General features: G+C 39.9%; 1 protein-coding gene across 1 annotated transcript; it reads left to right on the top strand.

Annotated features, from left to right (window-relative positions):
• Abhd10 (abhydrolase domain containing 10, depalmitoylase) lies at positions 1-11,009 on the top strand. Its single transcript, XM_042677007.1, has 5 exons — positions 1-192; positions 1,569-1,752; positions 6,668-6,779; positions 7,155-7,292; positions 10,339-11,009. The coding sequence occupies exons 1-5, from the start codon at positions 48-50 to the stop codon at positions 10,681-10,683; spliced, it is 924 nt and encodes a 307-aa protein (XP_042532941.1). The 5' UTR covers positions 1-47; the 3' UTR covers positions 10,684-11,009.
• Positions 11,010-17,656: the final 6,647 nt, after the last annotated feature.

The raw sequence follows: 17,656 nt of genomic DNA on the forward strand, positions 1-17,656 counted from the left end.
ACCGGCGCCTTCGTCGCCCGGTGAGGGACGCGAGGGCTGCCGGGAAGATGGCGGGCGTGGGCCTGTCGGCGGCCGCCGTGGGCTGGGTGCCGTGTCGGAGCTGGGGCCGGGTCTTCGCGTCTCTCGTCCCCCACGGTAATGTGGGCACGCTCCTGGCTCGGAAGCCCCAGCGGGCGCCGCCTCGGCTGCCAGGTCAGTGTGGCGTGGCTGGAGCGCGGGCGCCCGCGGCGGCGCCCCGCGTCCCGTCCGCCCTGGGCGCTGCGCTCGGAAGCTGCTTTGCCTTCCCCGCTGCCCGCGGCGTCGCGGCTCCTGGCGCAGGGCGCCTCCGGAGTTCCGGAAGGCCGGGCTGGGCGTCCGTGGAGGCCGTGGCGCTCCGCCCGCTGGTTCCTGCGCGGAGTCGTCCCAATGGCTCCCGTCGCGGGCCTGGGCCCGTCCGAGGGGCGGAAGCCTACGACGCGAGCCCTGCTTTGGGGCCCTGTCACCTCTCTCCCCGCCCCGGTCTCGGGACTGCCAGCGCTCCACCCTGGAGCGACCACCAGGCCCTCTGTGGTTTCGTTTTCCAGGCTTGCCCTCTGCCGTGGATTCCACCACCACCACCACCCCTTGAGGCTCTTCATCAACCGCCACCCCCCGCCCTGCCCCTAGTAACTGGAATTACAGAACGCATGCTTTCTACCAAAAAAAAAAACAAAACCTATAGTCATTACCCTTACAAAGGAAATTCAAATGGGGACCCAAATCAGAATCTTCTCTACGTAAATGATTTCTCTCTGAGTGTGTAGTTAATCTTGGGATCATACTTTTCGGTGTTTTGCGCACACAGCTGTCAAATGGTGGTGCTTGGAATGGTATTAGGAGACCTTGTCTCCATGCTGCTATAAGCTATGAGAAGTTATTTGTAAAGCGGTTGCTCGTTGATCCTTCCCCGTTGATATAAAAGTTTGGGTCTGTTACCATGGCTTGTAATTTCATAGGTGAGTGGGAATCAGTAGTAAAAGGGGTCAGCACTTCTTTGAAATAATTTCCCCAAGGAAGAACAAACCCCCTTCCCCAGGTCCCCAAAAGGAGAGGATATGCAATTCCTGAAACATTAAAAAGCAAAAAAGGCAATCCCACAAAACAAGACAACAGGGTTAACACTGTTGTGTTAAATCTGAATGTCAACGGAGTCTGTTTTAGTTTTCCTGTCAAATGAATTTTTAAAAAAATCTAGGTGCTGGTACTGGGGATTTAACTCCACAGACCTTGAGCTCTTGCTCAGCTTTTTAACCCCCCCATCCCCATCCCAATGGCTGGCACTCTACCACTTGAACTACACCTCCATTTGCAGATTTTTTGCTGGTTAAAATTGAAGTTAAGTGTCTGCCTCTCCTTCTGCCTGAGCTGGGTTCAAACTGCAGTTCTTAGATCTCAGCCTCCTGAGTAGCTAGGATTAAAATCATGAGCCACCAGTGCCTGTTTGGAAATACTTTGTCACATCAGAGAGTTAAGAAAGCTAAGACTAAAAATGTTTGTTTTTCCAAAAACTGTTTGCAAAGTGTAATTTGTGTTCTGTATACTTTGTTTAGCTTGCAGGAAAATGGCATCACTCTCTTTCCTTAATCGACCCGACCTTCCAAACCTGGCATATAAGAGTTTAAAAGGCAAAACACCGGGAATTATCTTCATCCCTGGTTATCTTTCTACTATGAATGGTACAAAAGCATTGGCCATTGAGGAATTTTGCAAATCTGTAGGTCACGCCTATATAAGGTAGGAAAAATACTAGTTAGACTTGCAGTGAAGAATTACTTCTGCTCTTACCAAGTGAAGTAAATGCCAGCATTTTTGTAGATTAATTTATTTTAATCATTTGTAAATATTCTTATGATAAAATCTTTGTAAAAGCAAACTTTACAATATCTTAAAGTCCTTTTGCCACATTGACAATACTGGGAACAAGTATTATTCCAAATAATATTGTGATGTCATATTGTTAGGGAGCAAATGGTAGCTAAGATCTTTACATAAAATATGTGATAAAAACCTATGCTATCTGGATTTGTTATAGTCTCTTGCAATTACATTGTGGGTCCCAATAAAGCAGTAAGGCTTTACTTGACCACTATTTATTACCTTTTAAAATGTGTATTTAGGGTTGAGTGTGTAGCTCAATGGTAGAGTATGTTTAGCATGCACAGAGGTCCTGGGTTCAGTCCCCAGTACCATGCCAAAAAAAAAAAATGTATTTAAAGATAATATAGTAAGCCAGAAGTAGTGCTGTGGTTCAAGTGGTAGAGCACTAGCCTTGAGCTGAAGAGCTCAGGGACAGCACCAGGCCCAGAGTTTAGGCACCACAACCAAAAAAAAAAAAGATAATATAGTACTTTTAAAAACTATAAAGGTAGTTTGTGTTTGAAAGTTTGTGTTTGAAAGTTAATTTGACAGTTCCTAATTTTTCATACTGATGGTTATTTTTTCTTAGTAAATCCACTTGTTCACTTTTTCAGCAGGTTTATCTGTAAGCCATTTATTTAGTGTTTTAATTTGCCAGAAGGGAGTAGGGCATAGTAGTAGTATAGTAGTAGGGCACATATAAACACACAAGTACACACACTCACTATATAGCATAGAAACAGAATTGGCTTTGGAATTAAGGAATTGTGGACTCATTACTTCACTCATGTAACTGTAACCCCTCTCTACAGAATCTTTACAATAAAAAATACATATTAGAAAAAGAATTATGGACTCTAGAATAAATTCAGTAACTGACAAGACAGTAAACACTGGATATCATTTTGTCATCCAATAAAAGGAAATTAAAGGTAATTTTAACTTCTGAGTTCTTTGTAGCACTAACAGCCTATTCATCTATTTGTGTGTGTGTGTGCGCGCGTTTGCGCGCATATGTGTACATGCATGTGTGTGCCTGCAAACACATCACATCAGAGCTAAACTCAGGGCCTCATGTACTTATTCAACTTTCTTGCCCATTGCTGGTATTCTACACTTGAGCCACACCTCCATTCTGGCATTTTGCAGGTTAATTGGGGGTGGAGTCTTGCAGACTTTCTGCCCTCATTGGTTTCAAGCCCCAATCCTCTGGATCTCAGTCTTCTGAAAAGCTCATATTACAGGCATGAGACCCTGGTGCCTCATTCTGTTTACTTTTGTACTGATTAATGTTATGAAATGTAGAGTTTAACAATGAAATCACTAGTGTATTATACAAAAAAATGATACATATAATCAAATGAAAATAGTTTGTTAACATCCTGTTACTTTGCCTAAATATAATTTTTGTTGGAGCTCCTGAAGATAGCCACATTTCTAAGGCCAATATCCTTTCATAATTATTTCTTAATTGGAACTATGTTCCTGGATAGAGACTGTAAGAATAGAATTGTGTTACTATTTAAGTCTTAAAAGTGTGTGTGTATGTATGTGTATGCATGTTTTGTGTTTGTACTGGAGCTTAAACTTAGAATTTTGAGCTCTGGTTTTGCTTTTTCCCTCACAGCTGGCACTGTACCACTTCAGCCTACTTAAGTCAGACCTCCAATTCTGGCTTTTTGCTGGTTACTTGGAGATAATTATCTCTGATTTGTCTGCCTGAGCTGGCTTTAACCTTCATATCTCATCTTCCTGAGTAGGTAGGACTGTAGGCATGAACCACTGGTACTAGGCTCTGTATGTGTTTGAAATTTTTATCTTTTGTCTTTAGAATAAGTTTTAGCAAAAGTGAACTGTTCAATTTTTAACTTATAAATCATCAGCATCACTAAGTTTATACAGGCATACCTCATTTTATTGCACCTCACACAGACACTGAATTCTTAACAAATTGAGAATTGGCAATCTAACATCGGGCAGTCAGCACTATATTTCCAGCACCTCAGATCATGATTAGCATTTTTGGCAATAATATTTTTTGTTTGCTTTTTTTGTCTGTCGTAGGACTTGAACTCTGGGCTTGGGTGCTGTCCCTCAGCTTTTCAGCTCAAGGCTCTACCACTTGAGCCACAGGGCCACTTCTGGTTTTCTGGTAGTTAATTGGAGATAAGAGTCTCTTGGACTTTCCTGCCCAGACTGGCTTTGAAGTGCAATCCTCAGATTTCAGCCTCCTGAGTAGCTAGGATTACAGACATGAGCTGCCGGCACCCGGCAATAACATACATATTTTTTTTAATGAAGGTATGTACTTTTTGTAGACGTAATGCTATTGCACACTTAGTAGACTACAGGGTAGCATAATTATAACTTTACTATTTGCTGGAAACAAAACATTCTTCTGATGAATGTGATACGTGTTTTATTACAGTGTAATAGAACAGGACCCAAAATATTTTTGATGATGTATGCATGTATTTTTCTTCTTGGAGAAGCTCTGTAAGTATTTTTTGTTTGGAAGGTAGTTATACTAAATATCATAGGTAGTTGCCCATAAAAAGGAGGAAAGGAAATCAGCTGATCTCTTTCTCCTCTCTTCTCTTTCTCCTCTCTTCTCTTTTGTCTATTTTCAAAGTTCTATTTATTGAGGGGGAAACAGTAATTTGATTTTTAGACTCAATAGGAGCTTTGTTCTCTTTCCCAAGGATCTAACATCCCTTCACTTTAACCTAAAGAAAATAATTTCTTCCTTCCAACATAAAAAAATCCCTCTGAGTTGGGCATCGGTGGCTCATACATGTAATGAGATCTGAGGGTTGCAGTTCAAAGCCAACCTGGGCAAGAAAAGAGGTGAAACTCTTTATCTCCAATAAACCACCAGAAAACCGGAAGTGGCGCTGTGGTTCAAGTGGTAGAGCTCTAGCCTTGAGCTGAAGAGCTGCGGGACAGTGCCCAGGCCGAGTTCAAACCCCAGGACTGACAAAAAAAAAAAAAAATTCCTCTGTCTGAAGAAGCATTTATATACTATGTTCATATTAGAATTACTAATTTATGTTCATATTCTATACTCATATACTCTAAAAACTTAAGGATTAATAAAAACGTAAGAAAGCAATATTTAAACAAAATAATTCTTTTAATTTTTACCTACTAATTTTGTTCATTTATTGGATATTGTAATCCTTGATGTGTGGGCCCTCCAAGCCTAGCTACTATGAAGAATGTAGAGAAAAAAATAAGATGATGTTATTTCCTGATAATGTTACTTCCTTTCTAGGATCTTATAGAATAAACATACTCAGTCTTCTCTCGTCTCTATCCCCTTTCCCTTCTCTATCCCTTTTGCCTGTCTCTCTCCTTCTCCCCCTCCCTCCCCTTCCCTCTTTTTCCTTTCCCTTCCCTCTTTTATTCTGTCTTAGCAAAATATCATTAATTGCTCATGAGAGATAACAAATGAATGCTGTGGAAGTTTCATAGGGAAAGTTTTTTTTTTTTCAACTCTTCTGGGAAGTCTTTCAAAAAGTTACATTTGCACAAGGCTTCAAGATAGGATCTTAGTAAAGAGATTGATAGTAAAGAGATTGATAGCAGGGCCAGGCACTGGTGGCTCACGCCTGTAATCCTAGCTACTCAGGAGGCTGAGATCTGAGGATCGCGGTTCAAAGCCAGCCCGGGCAGAGAGACCGTGAGACTCCTATCTCCAATAAACCACCAGAAAACCGGAAGTGGCGCTGTAGCTCAAGTGGTAGAGCGCTCGCCTTGAGCTGAAGAGCTGAGGGACAGCACCCAGGCCCAGAGTTCAAGCCTCACGACCGACAAAAAAAAAAAAAAGAGATTGATAGCAGAAGGTATTCCAGGTAAAGGAAACAAGGTAGTGTAGCATGAAACAGATAAGAAAAGAACTTACTTTAAGATATGCAAATTAATCAGTTTGGCTGAAGCAGTTGTTTCCTCTGATCAAAAATCGTTGTGAGATGCACAGAAGATAATGTTCTCAAGCAATAGGCTAAAGCATTACATTTTATGTTCTATGGCACAAGAAGCAGTTAAAAGTAATGCCATATTGGTAAAATGCTCAAAAAGAACTGAACAGTTATCAACCATTAGGAGTCAGAGTCAAGGGGATGCAATTAGAGAACTATGATGTAGTCTGAGTTTAAGACAAATACCTAAGAGCCTGGCACCGGTGGTTCACACCTGTTATCCTACACACAGGAGGTGGAGATCTGTGTATCTTGGTGTAAAGCAAGCCCAAGCAAAAAAGTGTGTGAGACACTTATCCAATTAACCACCAAAAAGCCGTAAGTGAAGCTGTGGCTCAAGAGGTAGAGCATGAGCTTTGAGCAAAAGAAGCTAGGGGACAGCTTGTAGGCCCTGGATCCCCAGAACCGCCCCCCCCCCCCACAAAAGACCTACATCAAAATATTGGCCTATAATCCTAGAACTTAGGGAAAGATTGAGAGTTTGAGCCAGCCTGAGCTACATCACACAACTCCATCTCTAAAACAAAAGGATACTGGACTTACCAAAGTACTGAGAGAGATATGAGGAGAAATCTGTGGTGATAGAATAGGTCAGGCAGTGTTCTGTACCCTGGAAAAACTTGAATAAAACTCCTTGTGAAAGGTAAATCAATAGAGAATGCTGAAATACATTGACTAATGTTTTACTATATTTACGAACGAATGTACGATTATAAGAATGAATGTATTACCCTGAAAATTGTTTTTAAAAATGAACACATAAACATCTGTATAAAGATTTAGATAGAAATACGTTTTTTCCCCTTTTTCAGGTTTGACTATTCAGGAGTTGGAAATTCAGATGGTAACTTAAAAGACTGCACTGTGGGGAAATGGAGAAAAGATGTGCTTTCTATACTTGATGATATAGCCAAAGGACCACAGGTGACTTTTTGATAATCACTGACGCAGCCAGTAATTTAATTGCTTTGAATATGAAAATCGATTTAATATTTAAATATTAACAATTTGATTAAACAGTTTTGGTTAAAATTCTATTATTTTCTGTTTCTAACAAAAAGTAAGCAGCAGTTTACATTCTGTTGTACGTATTTTATTTTAATAATTTAAGTGTATTATAGACTTGACAGTTTACAAAACATTAATTATACTTGAGTTTTATGTTGTGTGGAATATTCAAGTCCGAGCTACATGGATATATAAAATAGGGAAAAAATGTACATACATTTTTGTTTGTTCCCCATTCACTTTACAGACTAAGAGAATAATCCTTTGAAAACAGCATGTTTTTGTTTGTAGATTCTAATTGGTTCTAGTCTTGGTGGATGGCTTATGCTTCATGCTGCAGTTGCACGGCCAGAAAAGGTTGTGGCTCTTATTGGGGTAGCTACAGCTACAGATGCTCTAGTGACCCAGTTCCGTCAGCTTCCTGTTGAGGTAAGTCACAAGTTACTTTGGCAATCCTAGTGTGTGTCACCTATCATTCTGCTTTACTTTGACATGTTATAATAGCTTATCTTCTCTCTTAACTGTGTTTTTTTTTTTTGTACACAGGTTCATTGCTCAGTTTTAACTATTTGGCCTCAGGTTTTAGTGTTTCCTTTGTTTCATAGTTCCTTCAAATCACTCTGAAATATTTGAGCCACATGAATGAAACCATACTTTGCAAGTTATTTAGGGTTTTGTTTGTTGTGTTTTACAGTGCTGGAGATCAAACTCAAGGCCTTGTGCATGCTTCTTCAGGACTATATTCATAGCCCCACAGTTATTTTATTAGCAAGATTTTCTTTATTAATTACATTTACTTGTTTGGATCATGCATCTTGGTCTCTTTTGTATCTCTTGTCCTAACTTTGTGGCATCTGGGCAATAGTATCTGTTCTTATGACCATGCTAGAATTGACTAATCATTTGTGAAACCAATATTTTTAGCCCAAAAGTAATTTGAGATCCTCCATGCAGACATCACCAATCAGAATTAACATGTAGGTTATAAAACTTGTCATTTCTAGCTTATGTAGTTGGCTTTTTAAAATTTTTGGTACTCCTAATTCTTGTCTTTCTAAAAGGTCCTTATGATTAGTAATCATGATAGAAGTAAACTTTCTGAAACACATTAAAGATAACTAGTCTGTTAAACAGTGTGATTAGACATAGATTTAAATACGTTGTCTACTTGGATAAAAAATTAAGGGCTGGGAAGGTGGCTCAGTGGTAGAGTGCTTGCCTCACATGCAGAGGCCCTGGATTCAATTCCTTAGCACCACATAAGCAGAAAAAGCCAGAAGTGGAGCTATGGCTCAAGTGGTAGAGCACTAGCCTTGAGCTGAAAAACTGAGTGACAGCGCCCAGGCCCAGAGTTCAGGCCCCATGAAAAAAAATTTTTAAAAAGTAGAGCAGCATGAAAAACGAAATGAATGTGTAGTAGGTGATATATTTTATATATCGTGCACATAAAAGCCAAATAATTAAAAAACAAGAAGGAAAGAAGTCAGAATATGAATGAGCTGAGCACTGGTGGCTCATGCCTGTAATTCTAACTACTCAGGAGGCTGCAATCTCAGGATCACGGTTCGAAGCCAGACTGGGCAGGAAAGTCTGTGAAACTCTTACCTCCAATTAATCACAGAACAATATGGAAGTGGCACCTGGTTCAAGCAGTAGAGTGCTAGCTTTGAGCGAAAAGATTTCAGGAATAGCAGCACCCAGGCTCAAGATTCAAGCCCCAGGACTGGCAAAAAAGTAAAAGGAAAAAGAAAATCTCTCTGTCTCTCTATAGAGAGTTGATAGTTATTCACATGAGGTAGGAATATAGGTAATTTAGTATACTTGTGTTTTCCATGTTTTCTCTGTGTTACTAAGGAAATATTTTTAATAGAAAAAAATGAGAACAAATACATTTTATTCTGAATAATAGGAATTCTTAAAGGATCTTAGTTCTGTAATGTTTCTTTTTTTTGGGGGGTGGTCCGGTTGTGGGGCCTGAACTCTGGGCCTGGGTGCTGTCCCTCAGCTCTTCAGCTCAAGGCTAGCGCTCTACCACTTGAGCCACAGCGTCACTTCCCGCTTTTTTCTTTTTGCTTATGTGGTGCTGAGGAATCGAACCCAGGGCCTCAGGCATGTAAGGCAAGCACTCTACCACTGAGCCACCTTCCCAGCCCCTGTAATGTTTCTTTTTAAGGGAGTAAGTTAGAAATTATATTTACTGTTCTGTTTTCAGGATGTATTTGAAATATCTATTACCCAAAACAAACAAAAAAAAAAACCTTTTTCTTACCACTTCTAGGAGCCTAAATGGTAAAAATTGTACATGTTTAGTACATAAGAATGTGAGCATGAATAACCCTTCTCATATTTTTTTCATTTTCATGTCTATGTTTGAGTTTCGTTTCACCCTATACCCATTTTAGATAATTCAATTTTTTTATTACTTTGAAATCTTAACGACTTTTATTCTAAGATTTGATTTTAATGAATGTACTTTTCTTTCCATTTCCCTTTTAGGTAAGTGACATCTGATTTAAGGGGCTCTTTGATAAAGTTAGACAAACCTGTTAGATTCCTAGCCATACATGATACATAACTTCTCTAAACCTCAATATATTTGTTTATAAAAATGGAATAATAGCATTATTCCCAGCCTGTAGTGAGATGTATGTGTTAAGTACTTTGCTTATATAATTTTTAAGTACTTTGCTCATATAATTGTTTATAATTATTATTATTGTATTTTTGTTATTCTTCCCTCTTATTCAAGGGCTGCTTTTTGACTATTTAAGACTATGAGAGGGGCTGGGAAGGTGGCTCAGTGGTAGAGCGCTTGCCTTGCATGCACGAGGCCCTGGGTTTGAGTCCTCAGCACCACATAAGCAAAAAGAAAAAAGCCGGAAGTGGTGCTGTGGCTCATGTGGTAGAGTGCTAGCCTTGAGCTGAAGAGCTGAGGGACAGCGCCCAGTCTCAGAGTTCAGGCCCCGCGACCGGACCCAAAAACAAAAAACAAAAAAACAAAACTATGAGAGTAAGGAGGAGGTAACAATTCTTGATAGGAAATGTACTCATTACCTTGCTCATGTAACTGTAACCCCTCTGTATAGTATTTTTACAATAAGAAACGTATTAAAAAAAAAAAAGACTGAGAGTACAGGCCCAGAGTTCAAGCCCCACTACCAGTGCAGATAAAAACAAAAGAATTGGGGCTGGGAAGGTGGCTCAGTGGTAGAGCACTTGCCTTGCGTGCCTGAGGCCCTGGGTTCGATTCCTCAGCACCACATAAGCAAAAAGAAAAAAGCCAGAAGTGGCGCTGTGCCTCATGTGGTAGAGCGCTAGCCTTGAGCTGAAGAGCTGAGGGACAGCGCCCAGGCCCAGAGTTCAGGCCCCACGACTAGACCCAAAAAAAAAAAAAAAAAGCAAAAAAAACAAAAGAATTATCGTGTGTTCACCATGTGTACATGCTTTTCAGTTTTCACACATATTTTCCCTGCAGGTACAAAAGGAAGTTGAGATGAAAGGTGTTTGGTCCATGCCATCAAAATACACTGAAGAAGGATATCATCACATTCAGTACAGTTTCATTAAGGAAGCAGAGCACCACTGCTTGTTACACAGCCCTATTCCCGTGCACTGTCCTGTAAGATTGCTCCATGGCATGATGGATGACGTAATCCCTTGGCATACGTCCATGCAGGTTGCTGACCGACTACTTAGCACAGATGTCGATGTCATCCTCAGGAAACACAGTGATCATGAAATGAAGGAAAAGGCAGACATTCAACTTCTTGTGTACACGATTGACGATTTAATTGAGAAGCTCTCATCCATGCCACAATAGAAGCCCATTTTCGGTTGGTGTTTAATGTGTCCAGAAGAGAGGGCTAACAAGGACCCTCACAAGGCTTTTTCCTCTCACTTCTATTTTGTAAATATAAGTATTTATTTAATGATGTCTCTGCACAGGAAATACAAATGAAATGACAGTACCTGCTACTGTGGCTGCTGTTGGGAAAATTTTCTCCTGCAATTTTTGATATTTTTTTTTTCCATTAAAACATTTCCTTTTTTTAAAACACAGGACATGTTTATCTTATTCATATGTTAACTTTTGTCATCCTTTGTGTTCTCTCCTCTTTAGAATTACAATAAAGCTTTAATATTTTCTTTTTGTTCAGCACTATTGTATATGGAAATTTGCAGCCACTTCTGACTTGTAAAAGCAGCTCACAAAATTGAGAAAGAAATTTTTGAAATTTGAAATGAATAGAAAAAATATGAAGAATAATAAAGGAAATAAGGATATGTTATATTAAAACAGAATTAAGGTTTGACTTCATTAAAGGTTTACATGTTCTTACAGTGACATGGAGGAGATATTTATGAATTTTGGCCCGTATATCATATGTTTAATTGCTGCATTCATCGTTTTCCTTGGAATAGGGTATCACAGTGTTGATCCGACTCATCTTGAACTTGTTATATAGATGAGGCTGACTTCAAACCTGCGCTCGTCCTGCCTTGCCCTCCCAAATAAGGAGAGTACAGGCCTACTCCCAGCTGCAAATTCACTTAATGATGTGACGTTTTATATCATCGGTAAGACTAACGAGAAATTGATAATTTCTTTATTATTACCTGCTTATAAAAATATTTTTTACAAGTATGTACTTAAGTACAAATATCCAAGTGAAATAGCCATTTCAATTACAGGGTTTCTGAATTATTAAAAGTCAGTAAGGAAATATAAAGATTAGTATTAAGTGTGTAAGGGAGATGTGTGTGTGTGTGTGTGTTTTGGCAGTACTTGGCTTTGAAAGCAACACTTGCTAGTTAAGTGCTATACCGCTTAAGCCATACCCTAAATATTTTTTGCTTTAGTTTGATTTTCAGAGAAGTCTTATCTGGGGCTGGACTTCCACTTCAATCTTCGTATCTCTGCCTCCTGGGTAGCTGAGATTACAGGCATGCACCCACATTCAGTTTGTTTTTTGAGATAGAGTCTTAGTGTTTTTGCCTAAGCTGGCCTTGAACTGCTGTTCTGTCTCTGCTACCCAAGTATCTAAGATTGTGGATATATGCTACCAAAGGTACTTTTTTCTTCTTCCTTTTTTTTTCATAACTACAATGAGTTTTTTTAAGTAGACAGCCTTGATATTAATGAATTGGTATTTTTCTAGCTATTCGTTTTAGCTGGACTTTATCTTACTTGGGCAATGTCAAACTAAAATTTTAATTAAATTGACGGCATGACTCATATAAAATGTGCATGTATCAAAGATTTATTTAACTCATTAATGAAAGAGCCAGCAAATAGTAAACCTGGTTCAAAGGATGATTTTCGAATTGAAGTGTTTACAAGCATTGAAGAAAAGGTGTTAAAATTTTTATGCAGGAAAATGTTATAGAAGGATGACTGATAATCCTTAGGAATTTATTTTGTTGGCTCTTGGCTTCCTGAGAACTTGGATTTCATGGAGCTTCCACCATTCCCAGAGTGGTGCCTAATTATACAAAATGTGGTTTGTATTAAATACATGCTTTTCTTCTGGGAGCTCAAAGTGTTGGTAGGCACCAAAGATTTGGCCAGCTCCAACTGAGAAGCCTTGGCTTGACTAGCAAGCTTCCCTGGTAGACAACATTTCAGATGTGTGGTTACAGCCCATTATTGAGGGAGCTGAGTTCAGCCTGTGTGACTCCATTGGGAAAGGATTCTTGGAGGCTTTCACTGAGTTTCCCTGGACTTTACCCCATGTTACCTTTTCTTTTGATGACTTCACTTTGTGGACTTAAACTGTAGTAAATCAGCATTGAGTAGAACTGTATGCTGAGTGCCAAATCCCAAATCCTAGCTAATCTTTGAACCTGGGAGTGGGGGTGGGGCGGTTCTACGGAATGTCTAGAGGATGCAGATTAATTGTTTACAGATAGAATTAAGCTACAATTTTGGAGTTATCCTTTACACTCGAGAAAATAAGATAAAGTAATCCATGGGTACATTTAAGAACATGCTTTGGCCAGACATTAGTGTAAGCATAGGAAAATGAAGAGCCAAGGGTCCCTGTCCATGAGTTTTCTGGGGCTCAGCATAACTATAAAATGTAAGATTAGAGCGTCATGGTATATATGGAGAGACAGTACAACCTAGCAGGTAAGGGCAAGCAGTGGAGTTTGGGGTTGAATCCTGCTGCACCATTTCCTAGCTCTGTGACTAAGCAATTTACTTAACCTCGTTGAACCTCGTTTTACTCGTCTATCAGGAGGTATAATATAAACCTCGATTATAGAAATAAGGATTAAACAACATCACACATTTAGGTGTGTGTTTATTTTGTGTAGAGCACAATCCACTAAGATGATGAAACAGTCTTTGATGTTACAGGAATGGGAAGAGTAAGCAAGAAAATAAGAGCTAAAGCTAAACTAGATTTGATTTTTCATAGCATGAAGATCCCAAATTAGAATGTGTTTTATGGCATGTTCAGAGTGATGTTTTCTTTTTTAAAAGCAGATCTTAATACCTGTTTTAGACTTTGGCTTTATAGAGATTGCAGTACAAATTCCAAACAAGATTAAACTGGTAAGACTTAATTCTCGAACTCTCAATTATGTCAAATTGTTCATTAAACTTGGAATAATTAAAAAATGAAACTCTAATTTTGTGGAGGAAAAAAAAGGTCTGTGAAATTTAGCTACAAGTACTTCTCGATAACTTCAGAGGGATTGGTTACAGAGACCCGACAATACCAGTGATGCTCAAGTTCCTTATATAAAATGGCGTCGTATTTGCATATAACCAATGCACACCCTCTAATAACGTTTCAAGTCCTATGTTATATATATTAAACACATTATAGGTAATATATATATATTACACATATATGTATAATATGTTTAGGTTACAGTAACTAGGAGAAAAGCCTATACATGTTCTTTTTCCTAATCTTGATCTGCAGTTGGACCCTCAGCTGAAGAATGTGTAACTGTAACTTTTTAGGATCTCTAAAAGTAACTAGGAACAATCTTGTAGTGCGCATAAGTTGATTATGAAAAAAAATGAAATGTTTTTGGTATAATTCTAGAATATCTAGAAAAATGTTTTTAACCAAATGTATATTTTAGGGAAGATACCTTTCTTTTCTTTTCCATGGGTTTTCATATTTTTGCTGATAGTTCCAAATTTCTTCTATTAAAAACAGCAGGTCAAGGCACTGGTAGCTCATGCCTATAAGCCTACCTACCCAGGAGGCTTAGATCTGAGGATTGTAATTCAAAGCCCGACCTGGCAGAAAAGTGTGGGACTCTTTTATCTCCAATTAACTAGCAAAAAGCCTCAAGTGTCACAGTGGCTCAAGTTGGTAGAGTGCTGCCTTAAGCAAAAGTGCTCAAGGACAGTGCCCAGGCCCTGTTGACTTCAAGCCACAGGAGTGGTACAAAAAGAGTTTGGTTTTAGTCTGCACTGAAGAAGATCTAGTTCTCTAAACCATTAGTTTTTCTGCAACCCTTCCTGACTGAACCCATCTTCCTTTTTCCAGGAAGTTTGTACACAAACATTGTGCTTTCACAGCACTGTATCCATAGCTTTTTGATAGCATTTACTGCACTGTAATTCTCAGCTTATTTGTCATCCTTGTCTCAAAGCCTGTTTGAGGTTAGGAGCTTTGTTTTGACCACAGTATCTACAGACATCCTGACATGCTATGAATTTCTTTGAGGGCTTCTTCTTGGCCAACTTGTAATAATAATATTCCCTTGAGTTTGGGCCCTAGCAGTCTTCTAATGTTATGTGTTTACCTTGTACAATATTTACACAATTTATGGTTTTAACTACTACCTACATGTGAGTGATTCGTCTACTCTGCCATCTAGATGTCTCTTCTGAGTGCCAGGCTCATAAAACTGTCGAGTGAACTCAAGTAGACCAAAGGCCTTCCAAGTGTGTTAAATCCAAGTCTTATTATCTTTCCTTTTTATATACCACCCTATCTATGAGTCCTTTTGCAATAAATGGCACCACCACTACTTCTATTACCAATCAAACTGTGAGTCAGTCTGACCATCTCCTTTATTCAAATAAAAGCTGATGTTTTCTTCAATGGAAAATCTCAAACTCTTCTGCATGATATATGTCTGTCTAAGGCTGGAAGATGTTTAACCATCCATATTAGTCCTTACTGGTGTCAGTGGCATGAATATCTCGCAACATGGCTGGTTTTAAACTACCACCAAAACCTCTGAATACCAAGCTAGGAAGAAATGAGCAGCACTACACAAGTACATAGTATTTACACCATATAGAGACCGTTAGTACAAATAGCCTCAAAATATAAGTAAATGGAAAAGAGCAAAATGGAAAGCAATTTATTCTTTATATTTAACCTTGAGTAACCTTTTAGTATTAAACCTTTGAATTAAGAGTGTTAATGTTTGGGCTGGGAAGGTGGCTCAGTAGTAGAGCGCTTGTCTTGCATGCCTGAGGCCCTGGGTTCGATTCCTCAGCACCACATAAGCAAAAAAAGAAAAAAGCCGGAAGTGGCACTGTGGCTCAAGTGGTAGCGCGCTAGCCTTGAGATGAAGAGCTCAGGGACAGTGCCCATCCCAGAGTTCAGGCCCCATGACCGGACCCAAAAAAGAAAAAAAAAAAGTGTTAATGTTTGTAATATGCTTTATTTGAGAGTAAGTTCATGTAATTCATTTGCTAATTCTGAATTTAATAACATCCTCAAACCTGAAATTTAACCATAGATTTTTACAAGCACGCTTTTTTATGATCTGAACCTGATGTTCCAGCTTTATTTCTTTCTCCTTTTGGCCTACACGTTGCTGATATGTTCAAATAAGCTGTTATTGCCAACAGCAACCCACAGCCTTTCTGCTTCACCCATCTACCTGACAAACAACAATTTATTTTTCAATAAAATAATAGCACTTAGAAATGTTTCCCTCAATTCCTTAACCTTTTCCTCTAGTCTTATCATGACAATCTGGTTGGCATTTATTTTTTATAACTTTAATTTTCCTGCAAAATCAAGTTACCATGTTCCCCATCTCACAAACATAGACCTTTGGGGAAAAATAAAATTGACGGTGGGAGCTTGCCTCATCACTAACACGTAACAAATGCAGTCTGTACTGCCCCCTCTCTCAGTAGTTGAAACTAGTTGTCCTGGTAATAGGCAATTAAGCCAATCTGCATTGTTAACAATTCTACCCTCCAAGTTATGAAGTGTTTATTCTCCAAAGGCTTCCTCCTAAATTCTGTTCTTTGTGGCCCCTCTTTGCCACTGTATCCTCTGCAGGACCACTGGTTCACTTATTCACTTGTAGCATACCAGCTATTCTGTTATACTGGGAAGGAAGGCAAATGTGCATCTTTCTCCACCCATGGAGCTAAAGATACATGATTTTGTCACTAGCCTTTGTTCTGAGTCCCAGGTCAGAATTAACCTTGCTGCTACTCAAGACTCACTAGTGAGTAGCAGCAGCATAATTCTGCTGAATATCCCCCTGCTCCCAACTCTCCTTCCAACCCCCAAATCTCTGCAGTCTCTGAGTCCTCAAAATGTCAAAGTGAGATTCCAGGCAGTATCAAGACCTGCATTAGCTGTGCAAGAAGTAGCTTTTTCTGAAATTTCTGTTCTCCACAGGCTCTTTGTCCTCTCATAACCTGTGCCTTTCACAGAGTTCTCTCAGGTTTTCAACAGTTGACTACCAAATATTTTCTCATGGAAACATATCTACTAAATAAAGTTTCATTAGTCCTGGTTACAGCAGGCAGAACATTTTTCTCGATATATTCCAAGAGTCTTTTCCTGTATGGTTTCCAATCAGATTCTCACAAGAGTGATGATACCATTGCTTGTACTTGAGTTGCTTTATCGAATGTGCTGTAGCTGATTTATCAATCCAAACTAGAGCTATCAATCTACCTATAGTCCAGTTAAGCACCCAGTAAGTATTTCTTGAATAAAGGAATGAACCAAGGAACAAATACCTGGGTCTTCTCAAGAAGAGCACCCAACAGCCAGGTGCCCAGGGCTCACACCTGTAATCCTAACCACTCAAGACACTCATCTGAGGATTGCACTTCTAAACCATCCCAGGCAGGAAAGTACATGAGATTCTCATCTCCAGTTAACCCCAAAGTGAAGGTTTGGCTCAAGTGGACACCAGCCTTAAGCAAAAAAGGTAAGGGACAACACACAGGCCATGAGTTCGATGCCAGGTATAGGCACAGACCAAAAAAAGAAAAAAGGTTCTGGATGAAGCTGACAGCTAAATAAATGATTGCAGTCTTGGCTCCGCCTACCCCCACCCCATCCTGTCCCACCAGACAATTGGCACTAAAGGACAGAAGTGGGGAAAGGGCCTTGGCTCCTAGGAACAGATGGACACAGCAGAATGGATCCTCCCACGGGCCCTCTTCACCCCCACAGCTGGATGGGGCCTTGGATGCACAATCACCAGTCTCCCCAGAGAGGGGAAAGAATAGAGCCGCTGAGAAAGATGGTCCCGAAGGGAGGGAGGCAGGCGGGCTTGCCTGACAAGAGAGAGGGCTGGCTTTTGGAGGGCTCTTAGCAACGGCGCTGGTTGGATCCTCCTCAGCCATGAGAAAATCAGATAAGTGTGCCTTTCTTCCAGGAGCGAGGAACATCAAGGCAGCCTTCCTCAAGGCTTGTTATTTACCTGCCCCTTGCAATCTCACACAGTTCCACCGAGAGGGGGAGGAATCGATCACCACCCATCCCCCCCTCGCTGCCTGGGGGGTGGGCTCAGGCTCGATTGTGAGTCCTTGCACATCCTCGCATCTCTTG

The sequence above is a fragment of the Dipodomys spectabilis genome, unplaced genomic scaffold (assembly GCF_019054845.1).
Source record: "Dipodomys spectabilis isolate Male_0828 unplaced genomic scaffold, ASM1905484v1 ptg000032l, whole genome shotgun sequence".
Lineage (NCBI taxonomy): Eukaryota > Metazoa > Chordata > Mammalia > Rodentia > Heteromyidae > Dipodomys > Dipodomys spectabilis.

Coding starts and splice junctions, on each gene's coding strand:
- Abhd10 (XM_042677007.1), top strand. CDS start 48: ATGGCGGGCGTGGGCCTGTCGGCGGCCGCCGTGGGCTGGGTGCCGTGT. Junction 1,753..6,667: donor GTAGGTCACGCCTATATAAG/GTAGGAAAAATA, acceptor CCCCTTTTTCAG/GTTTGACTATTCAGGAGTTG. Junction 6,780..7,154: donor ATATAGCCAAAGGACCACAG/GTGACTTTTTGA, acceptor TTTTGTTTGTAG/ATTCTAATTGGTTCTAGTCT.